Source organism: Notothenia coriiceps, unplaced genomic scaffold (assembly GCF_000735185.1).
Source record: "Notothenia coriiceps isolate Sejong01 unplaced genomic scaffold, NC01 NC01_scaffold00003339, whole genome shotgun sequence".
In the NCBI taxonomy this organism is placed as follows: domain Eukaryota; kingdom Metazoa; phylum Chordata; class Actinopteri; order Perciformes; family Nototheniidae; genus Notothenia; species Notothenia coriiceps.
Genome location: NW_011336040.1, coordinates 100,855 through 117,820, shown reverse-complemented (window position 1 = coordinate 117,820; position 16,966 = coordinate 100,855). Strand labels below are relative to the sequence as shown.

General features: G+C 41.3%; 3 protein-coding genes across 3 annotated transcripts; 1 reads left to right on the top strand and 2 right to left on the bottom strand.

Annotated features, from left to right (window-relative positions):
- Window positions 1–1,630: 1,630 nt before the first annotated feature.
- On the bottom strand, window positions 1,631–2,833 carry LOC104941381 (ras-related protein Rap-2a-like). The gene has a single exon (XM_010766473.1). The coding sequence runs from the start codon at window positions 2,070–2,072 to the stop codon at window positions 1,755–1,757; it is 318 nt and encodes a 105-aa protein (XP_010764775.1). The 5' UTR covers window positions 2,073–2,833; the 3' UTR covers window positions 1,631–1,754.
- Window positions 2,834–9,766: 6,933 nt separating this feature from the next.
- Window positions 9,767–12,636, top strand: LOC104941380 (ras-related protein Rap-2a-like). The gene is made up of 2 exons (XM_010766472.1): window positions 9,767–9,857; window positions 11,493–12,636. The coding sequence occupies exons 1-2, from the start codon at window positions 9,841–9,843 to the stop codon at window positions 11,728–11,730; spliced, it is 255 nt and encodes an 84-aa protein (XP_010764774.1). The 5' UTR covers window positions 9,767–9,840; the 3' UTR covers window positions 11,731–12,636.
- A 637-nt stretch (window positions 12,637–13,273) lies between these two features.
- On the bottom strand, window positions 13,274–16,146 carry cpb2 (carboxypeptidase B2 (plasma)). Its single transcript, XM_010766471.1, has 11 exons — window positions 16,085–16,146; window positions 15,764–15,839; window positions 15,563–15,687; window positions 15,379–15,487; window positions 15,163–15,264; window positions 14,972–15,076; window positions 14,776–14,886; window positions 14,604–14,694; window positions 14,083–14,285; window positions 13,814–13,898; window positions 13,274–13,735 (listed from the first exon to the last, which is right to left on the bottom strand). Exons 1-11 carry the CDS (start codon window positions 16,129–16,131, stop codon window positions 13,530–13,532), a joined length of 1,260 nt encoding a protein of 419 aa, XP_010764773.1. The 5' UTR covers window positions 16,132–16,146; the 3' UTR covers window positions 13,274–13,529.
- Window positions 16,147–16,966: the final 820 nt, after the last annotated feature.

Here is a 16,966-nt window from a genome sequence, read left to right as displayed (position 1 = left end):
GAGGAGGGAGGCTGATCTCCTGGAGGCAGCTAATGGAGACCAGGAGCTGATTGGGTGGCTTGTTTCATAAAAAAATAAATGTCTGCATATGTTTAAAGAACAACAAAGCCTATCCTTATATAAACTGGCAGAGATGTTGCATGAATGCCTTTGCACTGTCCCATTGCACGCTCAGAAATGAGACACTAATGCAATGAAAACATACAGTCAGAATCTCTACTTCAGACGCAGAGCAGTGTGAAATAAAAGTATGAAATATTGATGGATATACACTTGAGGATGGCGGTGGCTGCTGCATCGGGGTGGCGGCTAGCGACTAGAGGCGGCACAACACAGTTTTATTCTTCGTTATATTTCTCCTTTCAAAAAGGAGTTCCCTCACCCACTCGTCCCGCTGTGTTTCTGTCAGCAGTGTCGCTCTACTGCTTCCTGTGACGTCTGGGCCACAGGAGCACTCAGCTCACTGTGGGGAGTGTGGAGGTGAAAAGCACTGCACCAAACTATGCAGGTTAAATTATAGATTGCTATAACACAACATGCAGATGGATAATTGTGTTTCTGTCCGTTTTACTAATGAACAGCTGGGGGAATAGGAGGAACACAGCATGTGAGATAGGACAAATAAATCCTAAGACACAGGATGGCTCTGTCTACTCTGTGACAACCAACCCTAAAGGTTAAAGGATATTTGTTTACAATTTGGTCCTATTTTTTGTTGGACCAGTGTATTCCCGGAAGTAGAAGTCCAGCACATACACAACTGTGCAGTTTGGAGGGCGTCAGGCTAGCAGTTTGCCCCTGACTCCAGTCTTTTTGCTAAGCTAACCATCTCCTAGCTGCAACTTCACAATAAACAGACACTCCTATTTCTTTAAATGTCTTGTCCAAACTGTCTGTTGTAATTGTCCATTATCACAATTTAAAGGCTGTCTAGGAAATAGGAAATGTAGCCCTTTTAATTATTACACTTCATTTTTTGGAGGGTTTAATTGTAAATTTGCTCGCCTTCATTTTGACAGATGAGGAGAAAAGAATCTGCAAAAAGGTTTTTAAACTTTAAAAAGGGGAAATTATTGACATGACACCAAACCGATTTCAAACAATCTCTTCAATTCCTTCATAATGTTTAGATTTAGCTGATGAAAACACAAATAGATTCCTCACTTGCACTGTGGTCCGGCTATGTCCTTTAAGGGAAACCATAAGACCGATATGTGACCAACAAAAGGAAATATCCCAGTTTTTCTTTCGCTCTTTCTCTCCCTGCCGAGGATGAGCTCAGTGGATTTGTTGAGTAATGGTCTGAACTGATCAAAGCCATCCAGAGTTAGTCATGTGAGAGAGACAGAGGATATCAATCCCAGGGAGAGTTCAGCGGGTTGATGTATGACAGGTGAGCCGCAGCTGGGCCTCTTATGGGGAACATATGAGCTGCAGCTTCTCACGCAGCGCTGGAGGGGATCCAGACACAAGAGGAAGAGGAGGGATGATATTTTGGCATGTTTCCTGCTGGGCCTAATCTTACATTTTGGCGTGGGATAATTTTGATCTTTTAAGGGCCCTTGGGAGGATCCTTGGGGTTCTCCATGATGAGAATTGTATTCCACTATAAATCAAAAGGATGACAATTACATTCCTATTCCACTAACACAACCAACTTTTGGTGTCCATTCCCCCACCAGGATGTGACAATTTAAAGGGACCTTAATAGGATAGCATCATCCCTATTGCAACAAGACTTTATAAGGAGTGTCTCACCTTTTCACCCTGATGATCTGGTCTCTCATGGGCTTGATGTCCTGGAAACTTTGCTGGTTGACCAGACTGTAGACCAGGATGAAGCCTTGTCCGTTCCTGATGTAAAGGTCCCTCATGGAGGCGAACTGCTCGGTGCCGGCTGTGTCCAGGATCTCCAGCACCGACGGAGAGGAGTCCACCTCGATCTCCTTCCTATAGAAATCTTCAATGGTCGGGTCGTACTTCTCTATAAATGTCCCGGTGACAAACTGCACCGTGAGGGCGGACTTCCCCACCCCACCGCTGCCGAGCACCACCACTTTATACTCCCGCATCCTGTGGACCTAAACCCCGCATGCAGAGAATAAAGTGTACAGCAGCGGATAAAAGAAACGCATCCCCACGCACAGCAGTCTAGACTCACACCACAGCCATGACACAGGAACAGCGCGCAGAGAAGGAGACAGAGGAGGAGATGCTGCTGCAGAGACAGGCGGGATGCTGGAGCATTTAGCCCAGAGAGGAGCAGCCTCTACTGAAATATTCCCACGCTATCTTGCAGGGATTCCAGTGGCATCCATAATGCAATAAGGCGTCGGTGTGGTAAAAATAAGATTGGCTATTATTAGCAACAACTAGACGGCACATCTTCTTATGTGCAAAACAATAGGCTAACAGTATGTCTGCACACTCAGTGGGGTACAGTACCGTTAAAGGCGAAGAGCCTATTTATCCTTAAGGAGGCTCCAGAGCTGCTGGGAATCCACGCCTCTGGAGTCGGTGCAGCCACTGGATGATGTTACTATTTCCTGGAAAATATGGGGGGTGATTAGTGCCACATAGAGACAGTGGAAGAATAGAATTGACAAAGATATAAGAGAAGCTTATGATAATGGAACATGAAACTGATACTGAAGCCGTGTTACTTAATCATATTGTTATTTAAACTGTCAGAGGAAGTTTTCTTTATTGTAAGCAAACTATTATTAGCCCTCATTTTGGAATTACACTAGGCTATATCAGTGCATATTCAATTTAATACACATCGATGTTGCAAATAAACATAGTTATTGTTGAAGTGTGGTTAAGTTTAGACTAATAAAAGGTGAACAATGGATGCTGGTCCCATGCCCCAGACTCTATAACATCACATCATAGGGGCACCAAAGGGCTTTGTCACTCATAAATATGGGTTTTTGGCATTTTCTAAATAACTGATACCGACACTATAGTCAATGAACTAATTAAAAAGGTGATATGGAAATAGAAGGCAATAACATTAGAGAAAAACAAAGAGAACATTAGACACTTTGGAATGAACAAGAAATGTGCCTGGGTTTATAAATAGTATTTTTTAAAGATAATTCTAAGATTGAAATGTAAAAGATGGAACTTATTCTGCAAATCTGAGGGAAACTGGGTTCACCTACCACCGGAGATGCTCCTCACACTCAGCAAAGTGTTTGGTATACACTGCAAAAATAAAAATGTTGCCAACACATAAGGAATACAATTTATATTCACATAAATATACTCACCAAAGTCTTCGGTTTGTTTTTTCTTCACCATCAATACTAATCCATTAAAAGCAATAGTATTGTTGACCCTTCATATATAAATGTATTTTCCCCTGCCAACAAGCTCCACTGCAGCAACAGGAAATGACAAAGAAACAACAAATTAAGTTTGTTTGTCCCAGAGCCTTATCATAATGTTCATCACGTGTGGTGAAAGCATAACAGCGGACAGCTTGGAGCCACTTCTATGAAAGCAGCATTAAAACACTGACCAGATATCGGCCTCACAACATGTTCGAATCACCTGTGATCTGCTTTAAAGTGGTTCCTGCAAATAAAAATGGTGCTTCGAGACCTTTGCATGACACAAATTAAGGATTGGGACACAACATTTCTTTGATTTTCTTTATTTCTTTCTTTCAATAGATTTTACACTATCTTGCTGGAACCGAAGAAACATTTGACTATAGAAACATAAAAGTAGCACAAAATATATGCAACAAAAAAAAACACATTTAAAAATGATTACATTGAAACTATAAATCCGATGAGGGTCTTTTTGTCAATTTGTCTTTACTTTGTTGGGGGGGGGTAGTTTGCAACAAAGGATGGCACAGGAAGTCACAGTGTCTAACCTGCAGTCTCCAGTGTACCGCCCTCTGCTGGCTAAAGCTGTCAATCACATCTCCAAACAGAAACATCTCAGTACAGATTTTAGAAAGCAGAAGAACACAGAGGACTCTTCTCTGTGTTGCAGTTTCCCCTGGCCTTGTGATGCGCACATTAAAACCTTAAGATGGTGGATATAAAGTATTTCAAGTGAAACCGAGAAGGGATTTCGAGATCAAGTCTCTTTTAATGTAATAAGAGCTAGTAAAAACATAAAACCTTAAGCACGATGGACTCAAGATAAGGCAAAGTGTTTGGATAAGCGGAGTCTGCTCAGTTGACAAACTGCTCAGAAAGTGCTTACATTTTCTTTTTTTCCCATCAGTCAATCATTGCCAACACATTTCAAATAAAAAAAACACTACAGCTCAAGAGGATTCCTTACACAAGGGCATTGTGGGTCACCAAATGAGGACATGTTTGTGTACAGACTTATTTTTTTCACTAGAAACATTCAGTACGTAATCGTTTTAGTAAGAAAAGAAAAGATTGTTTTCTCATGCAACATGTGGAGTTAAAGTGATTTACCGGTGGAGTCTGCTTGTGATTGATAAACAGATTGACTGCAGAGTGAAGGACTGTCTCAGCCCCTTTAGAAGGAAATGAAAAACAGATCACATCTTTAAACAATATGAAAAGTGCAATCCTTAACAACAAATAAAAAGGTCTCAGTGTGGAACCGTAAGGTCCTTTGTCGGGGGAAAAGTTGTACATCTTAATTTATAGATTATTTAGTTCTTATATATATATATATATATTTATATATAATCTATGTAACATTGATGACTTTACATCTATTGAAGTGTTACAGTCACAGCACTATACAGGCCGTCCTTTGCTAATGAAAATATTAGGTCGTAATCTCAGTGAAGAATAAGAAATGTTCATATCTTCTTTACAATCTACCTTGTGTACAGTGTTCTAGCAAAAAAGAAACAAAAATCAACTTAACGATGTCATTTACAAAAATACCCAACTTTAGCAATTGCAACATTTGGTTGCCACAGCAACAACTTAATATTGTTATGAAATACTATTATACTAGAGTGAAAAGTACATCTTTTTTGAAATTTTCTTCTCTTTTTTTGGTAAAATGTCATCTATACAATAAACATTTTTTTTCCAACAACACAAGCAACTCTATAACTATGCTCATTACTGCAACCCGTGATCTCTTTATCGATGAGAAGGCAAGAAAGATCCATTAGCTTCCTATTGGTGGCTTGACTTTTAAGCCCCACCCCTCTCGGCTTCTCATTGGCTGACCTCACAGGTTAGACCTTGAAATGACCAACCGTGCAGAACGTAGCACAGCTCAATAAATTACATTCATTTCAAAATAGTTAACAACATTGTTTTCGACTAAAATTTGACCAAGAGTAACATAAGATAAATTACAACAAAATAAAAACTTTTACCACCTTCCACAAATATTACATACAAATAAGTGGAGACAATCAAGAGTGGAGGAAATAAAAAAACCAAGAGTGAAGCACTCTTTAGAAAGGTGTGATCGTGGATTGTCAATGTTAATCGAGCACCATGAAATTACATCAGAGTTTTTGAAATATGGGAAATAAGATTTAGTATGAGTTAAAACACATTATTCAAAGTATTAATGAGAGGGTTGCTCTAAAAATAATAAAATCTTGGCTAAAAACTAATGATTGTTCTGGGTGGAGGTGAAGATGGTGGGGGGTGTTGAAAAATACCTTGATAGTAGACACAACACAAATCTTTAAATAACTTTGAATACATTTCTAGAACCATGAAATATAAACTCTCAAAATAAGAGACACTTTACATACATTACACAGTTTACAATACATTTTTTTTCGCACTCACGTTCCTCATGTAAACTACTCAAACCATGGTAAGAAACGATGGTACACTGTGAAAGTCACCAAACATTCTACAAAGCTATTTTTGATTTGTCGTTTCTTTAACTTATTTTGTTTCCATAAAGTCACTTGTGATGTCAATGAACGGTTACTAGGGGTTTTTCTAGTAACCTTTTTCCGTAATGTGATGTCTTCCCCGAAAAAGTCCTCCAGTCCTGACAGCCGGTGTGTCGTGTCCTTGACTTCTCCCTCTGAATGAATGTGTTGTTCATGAGCATTTTTTAGGCACTTCTACAGTTTTTTTCTAAAATGGAACAGGATTATCGGTGATAGTAGGGTTGGACAGGACAACCGACGGTCACAGATAGCCCTCCAGTCGTAGTTCAAGTCATCTTTTGCTTGACGTGCGTCGTCAAATGCACCGTTTTTTTGTTTAGCACTTAATACCCTCTCCCACCCCCTCAAAAACCTGTCCTCCTGTCACCTGCTAGACCTCGCTTCAAGTCCCAGTCTGCCGGCAGACCACCCGTCTCCAGGTACGAACACACATGCACACATACACACACACACACACACACACACACACACACACACACACACACGCACACACACAAGGCTTGGTATGTCTGGAACGAACCCTAGAGCTTGGTTAAGCCCTTGGCACAGACCCGAGCCTTTAGGCTTTTTTCGGTAATGGCCACGACTGTCTTCTGTCAACACTGTCTTCCCCACAGTCCAGACTGCATGCAGAAATCCGTGCACAATCTATCCCACCACTCCTCCTGAGCACCGGAACAAATAAAGGGTGCGTCGTGAGCAGCTTTCGCAATGGCAAAAGAGAAAAAAAATGATCGGGGGGTTTCAAATGTGGCTCTGCTTCTGGCAGGTCGATTCCACCGACCTCTTCAACTTTGGCAAGATGTTTCCGGAGATGAAAAGTTGGCATGGGGAGGGATGGATGAGCTTCATCATGGCATCTTAACAGCATCTGGGGCAGAGGACCCTCGCAGGGACCGTCACGTTAACAAAACATGAGCCTGTCCGCCCCAAGGACATTCAACTTTTAGAAAAGCCCTAACCCTGTGACTCTTCCTGCTTTCCACTCAAGCACTATATGTCTCGTATAGTGCAAATCTTTTTCTCTATACTAACCAAAAGGATGAACGTTGTGCAGCGGCTTTTAGAATAAATATGAAAGAGGGGTTTGACGGTACTTTGGGAGAACAGTTGTTAAAACGACCTTTATAGTGTGTCTGCTATGTATGTAGTACTATACAGAATATTTTTGACTTTTTCAAGTTAATAGTTTTTTTTTTTTCTAGCAATACATACAGTATATATCTTTTCTTTTTTTTTTTGTGTGTGTTACACCGGCACTGCAGTTCTTACGGTTAAATTGAAGTGTTACACTCTTAGCATGCAGGTTGCTGGACCTCTATGGGAGAGGTCATGTAGTATTTACACAGGGGCTCTTGTGGGTTTCCTAGTGTAGCTTCGTGACACTCCATTCCCTTCCTGAAAATTATTTCAGGATAATCTGCAGGACAGAGACAGAGAGAGTAAAGGAGAAGGAGCAAAAAGAGACATTTAGTGGACCTGTAATACAGAAACGACCAATACAAAATATACAACAACATAAGTACATAGAATAGATGCTTTTAATGTGTTTGCCGTGATCTGGGTCAAACAATATTTGCCTTTGTTTCTGTCTAGTCTAGGTCAGATTTGGATTCATTCTCCAGCAAGCTGCTAGCAACTATTTCACAACTGGCTACTTGGAGTTGTCTATCCCAAACTCAGAGAACGTTTTGTGGTCAAGTCAAGAAACCACTTCCTCTAAAGCAGGGGTGTCCAAACTTTTTTCACCGACGGCGACATACAGAAAAATCTTCAAAGGGCCGGGCCACTTACTAGAAGGGCGGTTTATTGCNACGTCTCGGTTTCAGTTTTGCAAAGCTATCAATCAATTGACAGTGGCTTAACTCCACCATCTTGCCATCATGTCTGTTGAGACAGGAGCACTCTCCAAGTTAAGCCACTGTCAATTGATTGATAGCTTTGCAAAACTGAAACCGAGACGTTACAGTTTACTTTAAAAAAAATGAACATAGACCTCTCCCATCTCTCTGACCATGTACACACCTCATAGGATAGTCACCATCACACCATCATAGGATGGGGGGTTCTCTTTCAGTTTTCAGTTTTCAAGTCCATGTTTGCTGACAGATATTTCATGAAGATTCATTGTGCCTCTTTTGCCTTCATCAGTTAGTGATTTAGAGATACTGTATACAGTTAAGTTCACAAGTAGGCCAATTCAATTCAGTTTGGTTCAGGTAGGCTAGATATTTAATGATGCAGAAAATAACAATCTGATTGTACTATTTATTTATGACACTTTATTATAATAAATAAGTGCAAAAAAATGTTTGCTCGCGTGCTTGCATTAATTATCTGTGCCCATGCTTTTTTCAAAGAAATAACTGCAAAACATTTTTTTTTTCTGTGCCCCTGTTGTGCCCCTGTATAGTATTGGGTCAGCTGACGCCCCTGGTTGGATGCCTTCAGGTTGCAAAGGCATGAGTTTTCTGTAATTTGCATGTGTTTGCCGGCGCTGTGAGGCTTGTAAAAACGAGTAAGTGAAGTCACTCCTGCCACTTAGCACAGCAGGTAGCAGTAATGCGGCTGTTGTACCCTAAAGCTAAGTGGAAAATTTACGAATCCATTTTTTTTGTGAGGTATAAACACTGACTCTCTTTGTGTGCCTTTTCCACCACAGTAGGAATAACACCCTGCAGAGGCAAAGGGTGTTAACTGTGCTTTAAAGGCCAAATGTATATCAGCTAGTTATTTAGGTTTCTGCTTCCACTAATGAGGATCCAGCAGCAGCTTTTTACAAATTGACATACAGATGATGGCCTCAGGAAAAGTGGACATCAGCACTTTCCTGTGAAAAGCCCCGCGGCTGATAACACTCTCCAGAGTATCGTTCTGAAAGAGTGTTTTCCCAGCAATATTGTGGAAATGGATACAGATTTTTAACATCCATATCTCCTTATAATTTCATTTCCTGTCAACCACCTGCTGTTGCCTGTTCCCTGAATGCAACGTGACTCCGCTCCCACCGCAAAACAAAAAGCTGCGTATTCGTACAGCCAAGCAATCCAAACACATTCCAACTGTGCTGATAATTCCCAGGATGCATAGCTGCCAACTCTTGTGCTGGACCCAAAACACGTTAGCAGTGTTTGTTAGTTTCTCCTGCTTTGTATTCAGTATGTTTAAAAAAAAGTACTTGAAGCATTGGCAACCATATCTCCTCCAAAAACCCTGAGAACATATTTTATTTTGACGGTGTCATGGAGATACATCTGTTTTCAAAGCTGTGGGTAAAGTGATACCATATCAAAGCAGTAAAGTTGCATGCAATAAACCAGTACAATTAGCCTGGAAACATCCTTTTAAACCCTTTGTATATAACACATAGCCCTAATCTTAAAGAATGGCCTCTGACAGTGTTATCTTATTGGCTTTTCTAATGCATTGCAATATAAACAGTATTTAAATGTTGTAGCTGGTCGCGGTTGAGCTAATTTGATTGACTTTATGTACAATTGAGTCAGTTAATCTATAACGATGCATCACATTCACGATCTCATTATGGGTTTTTATTTCAAACCTTAATCTGCAAATAGATGTAGTGTAGTAAAAAGTATATCCTTCCGAAATGTAGAAAGCAGATGAAAACATTAGCAAGAAACTCCGTGTTTAATGTCAGACATTGAGTGACATATTCTTCAATCACGCATGATATCAGTCTACAAATCCCCGCAGGCTCACTTTCCTTCGTGCTGGGTTGATCAGATTCAGTTATTCTGGCGAGGAGGGAGGTGTAGTTTGATGCTGCAACAAACACTCTGTAAAACCTCCCCACCGAGAAGCTGGCTCTCCCTGTGTCTTTTTAGTTATATATAGAGTTTCTCCTGCGAGGCTGTCACATTGCATTTGTCTGCATGGTGCTCTCCTTGTTCACACTTCACACCCTCTAGACTCCATCTTATCCACGGCCATGCGAGATGCTCGTCCTGCTGAGGTCAGCTGCTGTGTGTGTGTGTGTGTGTGTGTGTGTGTGTGTGTGTGTGTGTGTGTGTGTGTGTGTGTGTGTGTGTGTGTGTGTGTGTGTGTGTGTGTACAGTGCGGTGGGGAAATGTCAAGCTGCAGGGAAGCTGTTGACATTTTCTGAGCGAGTTTTCTCTCCTTGACAGTCTTAAAGCATGTCTGGTAACCAATTAGGAAGAACTCCCTGACTTCATTTGCAATTATTTATTTATTTTACTTCCATTTGCACTTTTTAAGATGCTTTTCCAGTCATGTGAATCCCTGAGGGAGGTCAGAGGTCAAGCTCAGGCACACATCAGCCCCCTTGAAGCTAGGAGAGCCTCTGTTTTGCTCGAGGACACTTCAGCAGGTGCTCAGATGTCCTCCACCTCTCTCTTTCATCTCCTCCCTCTCTCGGCCCCTCGTTGGCTCAGGGAGACGTGGCTCTTTTCCACGCCTCAGCTCTTCTCCCTGCTGAGCAGTGTGGCAGCAGGCCACCAATTTGTAGATAAGAGCTCATTTCTCTATAGCACCATCAGATCAATACGCCGCGCTCTGAATGCACTTAGGGATGACTGATGATCGGGGCTATTAGCTGGCCTGCACCATTACCTGTAGTGAGAATCTATCCTCTCTGTAATTAACATGCTGTAGTTATTTAATTTGAGGAAACATGAAGGGCTTCTAAGTCAAATGAAATATCTAGTACCTGTACAACATGTTTGTGCGACAGAGTATTTTTGTTTCCAGAAGCAACATGGATAACCAATCATTGGAACTACTTTCTTCTACTGAAGAAATAGTCCCTGTTTTAAATCTATATCTGAGAACGTCCTCCTATAAAACTAACTTTATCTGCATAGGTAGTTGCTACTTTAATTTTTTATGTGCAATCCCAAGTCCCCATGTTGGTATTAAACATTGGAAAAAGTCTGGTCACATGTGCCTTCTGGACATGCTCTTACAATGACACTGTAGAGTTTTTTAATGATGAGAAACAAGGAGCTTATGTCAAGTAGAAAATAGTTATTTCTAAGTTACAAGGCCTATGTTCAGAGAGCAGCACATTAGCCTCATTCAATTATTCAATAAGCTATACCATTACTCTCCGCAGCCTGGTTTCCTTGTTTTGATGGACGGAGATGAGTGGGATGGTCGGCCACACACTGCGGGAACAAAGCTTTTCAAGAAATGCTTAGTGCGTTTTGAACTTACAATCATTTTAAAGAATTTGGAAGTCTTTAAATGTACAGCTTGCATGCAGCACATGAATGATGCATCCAGGAGTAAATAGAGCATTGCAGTTATTTCTTTCCGCTGTGACAGTTTGCTAATGGGACCCCCCACTGATATCAGACACCGGGGGGGGGTGCAGGCCTCCTGGGAAGCTGAGCTGAATGTAGCTGTTTATCCATCTCCTCTTGCTCCATTGTGCATTGTTCAAACCCCTTATTGTTTCAGCTTCTAACAAATACAGTATGCACACACACACACACCACACACACACACACACACACACACACACACACTCATGATGTCACTGAGTTTAGTCACCCTTAAGAAATGCAGCTTGCAACAAAGCAGGGAGTTTCACATGCACACTCCTCTGATGTTCCTCTCTCATCTCCAGGTATCAGCAGGTGCCGGTGGTGCTGGTGGGGAACAAGGTGGACCTGGAGGAGGAGAGGGAGGTGTCCCCCAGCGAGGGCCAGGCGCTGGCAGAGGACTGGGGCTGCCCCTTCATGGAGACGTCGGCCAAGAGCAAGACCATGGTGGACGAGCTGTTCGCTGAGATCGTGAGGCAGATGGACTTCTGCCCCCTGCCGGACCGGAGGGAGGCGTGCTGCCCCGCCTGCAGCGTGCAGTAGCAGCCGGTCGGAGGTGATGGATGGGAGGGGTGGTAGAAAATTAGAATGCAAATGAATTCATGTTAGATAGATTAAAGATGGAGGGGTTTAAAGAAAAAATCCACTCCTTCTAAAAAACGGTTTCTACCTGCTTTCTGTATCTAGCAGAAGTAGACAAAGGTGGCAACATTTTGACATACATCACTCCTCGGACACAGGGTGGATTTTTCCCTTGAAAGATTAAAACAACACTTGACCTCCCATGTTCACGTTAACAGGAGTAAATGTTCGGGGTTTCCCAAAGGCAGCACGGTGCCAAAACCATCTTGAAAAGCCATCGCCAAAGAGGATCATAGTGCGAAATGCTTCTTGGGAAACCAGCCATAGGTCCGAGCAGGGATGGCAGTGTTTTTGGTCCTCTTTTACTTCTGCTTGTGTTTTTCTTGTTGCACTTTTGGGACTTCTTTGACAGTGCAAGACCAATCACCAAGTATCTGAACGGATGTCAAGTAACACCACTGTGAAGGAGTCGTACTGGAAGTGAAATTCACAGCAGGCCCGCCTAACTATGAATGAATGAAAAGATGAACGAATGTTTAAAATAAGGAAACCGCACCTTTTGGGGAAATTCCTTCAGAAGATCCCAACGTTGACATACTGTGGATGATGTGTGCATGACGTTGTACTGTCACACTGACATTGAGTACAATCAATCTCACCCAAAGAGACAGTATCAATCAACTGATCAAACAATCATTGAAATGTACAGAACACTTGTCTTTACACATTACGGATGATACAAATGCCTTGTTACATTGTTTGAAGTCAACATCAGTGTCAATGTATAGTTCATTTATCTTATTCACATCAGATATGTTAGTGGTTCAATGTGAGAAACACTTATTTTCAACAAAAAATAAATCTTTATGCACATATGTATCACGTGTTTTTATTCCTTGAATGATCATTTTGTGTTAGACATATGACATTTTTCTTTAATCTGTAAAGACAGCTCCTCCTTCCAACTTTCAGCTCGGCTTTTCAGCTGTGATCTGGCTCCGTTTTGGCCTGCGTGGAAGTGATTTATCATGTGTTGGTCCTGCGGCGGCGCTCCCTGGCTAGGCGTCTTGCTGCTCCGGCTGCTGCCATTAGTGCCAACACTTACTGCTGATTCTGGTCCTGAAAGATCCAACGAGCATTTGCCAAATTCTGAGTGCCATTAGAGTCCATTAGGAGGATGAAATTGGGGGACTTGTGAGACTTTAAAGCCAAGATTATCACTTTGGATTCCATCCAATCGGCATAACAAACAGTGTTTTAACACTTAGGAAACACAGACTGAGGTAATTCAAAAATAAATTGAGGGACACTGTGCCTAAAGAAATGTCAAAAAAGTATTAAAAAGAGATATATGTTGATAAGCTCTGGTTGATGCTATTTACTGCTTTAAAACACAATAAGAACTCCAACTTCATTTGATCAATTCCATGACTTTACAATATTCATATGATAGGGTACTGCCATACAGAAAGTAGTCAAACATTAAACATTCACACAGCAAGTTTTTTGATATGTTTTTATTTATTTTGAATGCACTGCTGCTGTATTCCTTTGCATCACATCTGACAGGGGTGTGGTTGAGATAATATATTATTAACACCACAATAGCCTTCATCACTATTATCTGCATGATGACGCACTTTGGGTGACACACTGTTAACTTATTCCTCCCTTCATCTGTAACTTAAATCAGTTAATTCTGTTTTTGATACCGTTTTTATTCCATTATATTAAGTCACTGATGTCCCTGCTCAGACAGTTTAAGCCGGAGTTGTCAGAGCTTTTGTTTTCTCAACGACTTTCAGAGCAATAGTCTTCACAGCGAGCAGAGCTTCGTTGCAGGCTTTGGAGATGTGAGATGGTGGAAGGAGGAAGCCATAGCTTCCGCGGTCCTGGAGCTCAAATGTGAACGAGTATTTGATGCCAAGGTTGTACGCCCAATCATCAGAACCTCCAGGAGCCAGGTCTGTTGAGCAACAACATTCATATGAAAGTCCCTGAATTTACCATAGCTGATTTAGATTTCAAACAAAGCACTACTTACATATTGTCTTTGCTCCAGAACCATATTTGTAGATATTTCTGTAATGTCTCTGGATTTTCTGGGCAGCTTCTTGGACCATTTCAAGCTTAACAAAAAACAACACATATTTAGAAAAAACTACCAAGAGTTTCCGTGTTTAACCTCAAGTGACAACATGTGAGGGAAATGTGCGTTACTGCAACAGTGGACAGCTAGCATGTCTTCTAGCATTTGGAGGTGCAACTGAGTTTTTATGTTGAAAGATCTCGTCTATAAATGCAACCACTCACCAGCTCGCTGTGGTTCTCTGCTTCCTCTAAGGTGCAGGAGAACGGGAAGAGCAGCATCTGAGAGTAGGAGTGGATGCTGAAGTAGATCTGGACGATGTGCTTGTGGCTGCGCAGGAAGTCGGCCACGGCCAGCGTCTCTGGTTCCGACTCAGGGAAGGCCCCGCAGTAGATCTCAGTGCAGGGCTGATCAGAGGCTCCCTCCGCTGGAAGAGAAAACACAATCACTTTAGTTTATATATAGGTGAGCCTCGCATATGCAATCTCAGACATTGTTTTTGAATGCATCTTCTTTGTGTCACTAGCTTTGGATATTTGCATCTGTAAATGTTTTCCGAAACAATGCCTTCTTTGCAAAAAACATTTCACCAAGCTTTCCCACTTCAGTAGCACTTACACACACAACAAACTTTCAAGATGTAGTCTTAACTATAATCTGAGTGTGTTCAGATGTCAGTCAAAGTCCAGTTGTCAAGTACACATTTTTCCTAAAACATGGATCATGTTGATGGAAAAGGACTCACTGCACCAGTTGGCATCAAAGTTTCTGTTGAGGTCGACCCCGATGCATTTGGTGCTCATGTTGGTCGAGCGGTTCTTCCTCCACATCCTGTTCTGAGACAAAAGCAAATGAATCCAGATTAAACATCTTCCTTAACAACCATCCAAGCACTTATCAACATCATCTACTCTTACTGTTGTCCATGTGTAATGGTATCCATCAGGGTTCAAAACAGGCAGGACGTAGACATCCATGTTGTCCAGGATGTTAGCAATGTCTTTGTTTGACTGGTAAAATGACAAAGACTGTGCAAAAAAAACCATTGAAACCGTGGTATAAAACAAAACAAAAACTTGTTCAGTACATTCCCACTATATTTAATATACTCACATATTGTACAAACCATAAGCAGAAAGCAGGAGAGATCCACTCTCTGGCATGGATCCCACAATCTATCCACATTGCTTTCTTATTCGGCCTGTTATTTAAAGACAACTGAAAGAGAAAGGCTTCATTTAAATCCATATTTATAAAAACAACTTTATTCACATTGCAGCGTATAATGTAATTAATCAGTTTACCTTTAGAACATAGAGTGGACGCTTCTCAAATGAGGAGCCAATGAGAATGACTTTCACAGTGTCCGGGTTGTCCTGTTTAGTCCTGTTTATCCAGAAATAAATCTACAATGGACACAGTGTGTTTGGATGTCAACACCCATTAACATTTGTGCATACAATCACCAAAAAGTCAACGCTATGTAGCTAGAAGCTGATATTTAAAGATGGAAAGCATACATCCTCCAGGCTGTGATATCTTTCGTAGAAGGTCGAGCTGCTCCTCGGGTCAGTGGAGTCGTTCCTCGTCTGCATTTCAATCAGCTCGTTGGGGTTCGCCAGTAGCACCCTGAAAAAACACAAGAACAACTCCAGACAGCTTGCTCAGCTTGGATCGAATGTAATAATCATGTGTGAGACGTACTCGTGTGTTATGGCGTGTCTCTGCAGCAGGTCCTTCACAGTCTCTGAGCTGTTTGCAGGGACGAACAGGTGGACCTGAGTGTCTTCTTTAATATAATGAGGGGACACAGGCTGCCACAAGGCTGTCTGGGAGAAATCAGGCAAACAAGGTGATTCACAGAAGATGAATAAAATCACAGATGAAGAAAAATCCAACTCCTACCTCATATTGAGTGGAAACAGTCTTCAAGATGTCTACTTGCTCCTGTGTTTTTGGGGTGATTGATAGAACTTGGTCTCTAAATAAAAAGAAAACAAGACATTGGTGAAGTACAGCTGATGCAGAACCTCACAATGTTTTCAAATGTATTATTGACATTTTTATAAGCTTTTATAAACGTTGTCATCTGCTTTCAGAGACCACGCATACAAGGCATGTTTGCATAAGTGTGTCACAACCTGTTTTCTTTGTGGAATTCAGTTGCCTCACAGATTAGAAATGAATAGGAAACATGTTGTTGTAAATGTAACCAAATCAACTTACTGTGTTTCTGTGCAGTGTGCCGTCTTCAGGAGTTTGTCCAAATTCATTAAAACAAACAAAATCAAAAGAGCCTTCATGATGTCAGGAAACAGACTGGAAATGATAGACGTTTACTAGAACCATGAGGACAGCCAGGGACACATTATTGATTAGCACACTATTTATTTAGAAGTTAAACATTACTCTTTTAAAAGACGAGGGCATAGATCAGCCACCATGGCCTAAAGAGGGAGTATGGAAGTGTTGTTGTTGTTCTATGATATACAGATGCCTAAATCAAAGTACTAAAATAATTTAAGTGATGACACTGTATCTTCCCACCTCAACCAGAATACCAGTGATGGAAATGAACAAAGTACATTTAAGGCAAGGCAAGTTTATTTATATAGCACCTTTCAACACAAGGCAATTCAAAGTGCTTTACAAAAATGAAAGACATTAAGAGTATTAACCCTCCTATTGTCTTCGTTTCCCCCCCTTACTTTGGTGTTAGCGGTCACATTTGACCGGTCCTTTAATCAAACCATTAATCATCACCAAATTTCATTTAACACCCTTTCAAACTGTACATATTGTATCAGACTTCTGGTGTACATGAAAAACTGCATTAAATATACAAAGAATAGACACTGAACATGTATTGCGTGTGCGAGGTGTGATCCATGTGGGGGGGATGGGCACATAAGGGGTGTGTGTGTGTGTGTGTGTGTGTGTGTGTGTGTGTGTGTGTGTGTGTGTGTGTGTGTGTGTGTGTGTGTGTGTGTGTGTGTGTGATCATATCTGATCCGGATGGTTACTAATGCCTTTTCTTTATGGGAACACCATGGGTGTTACAAAGTTGACTAAATCATCCAAAATGCAATGAAAGTGGTGATCAGCCAT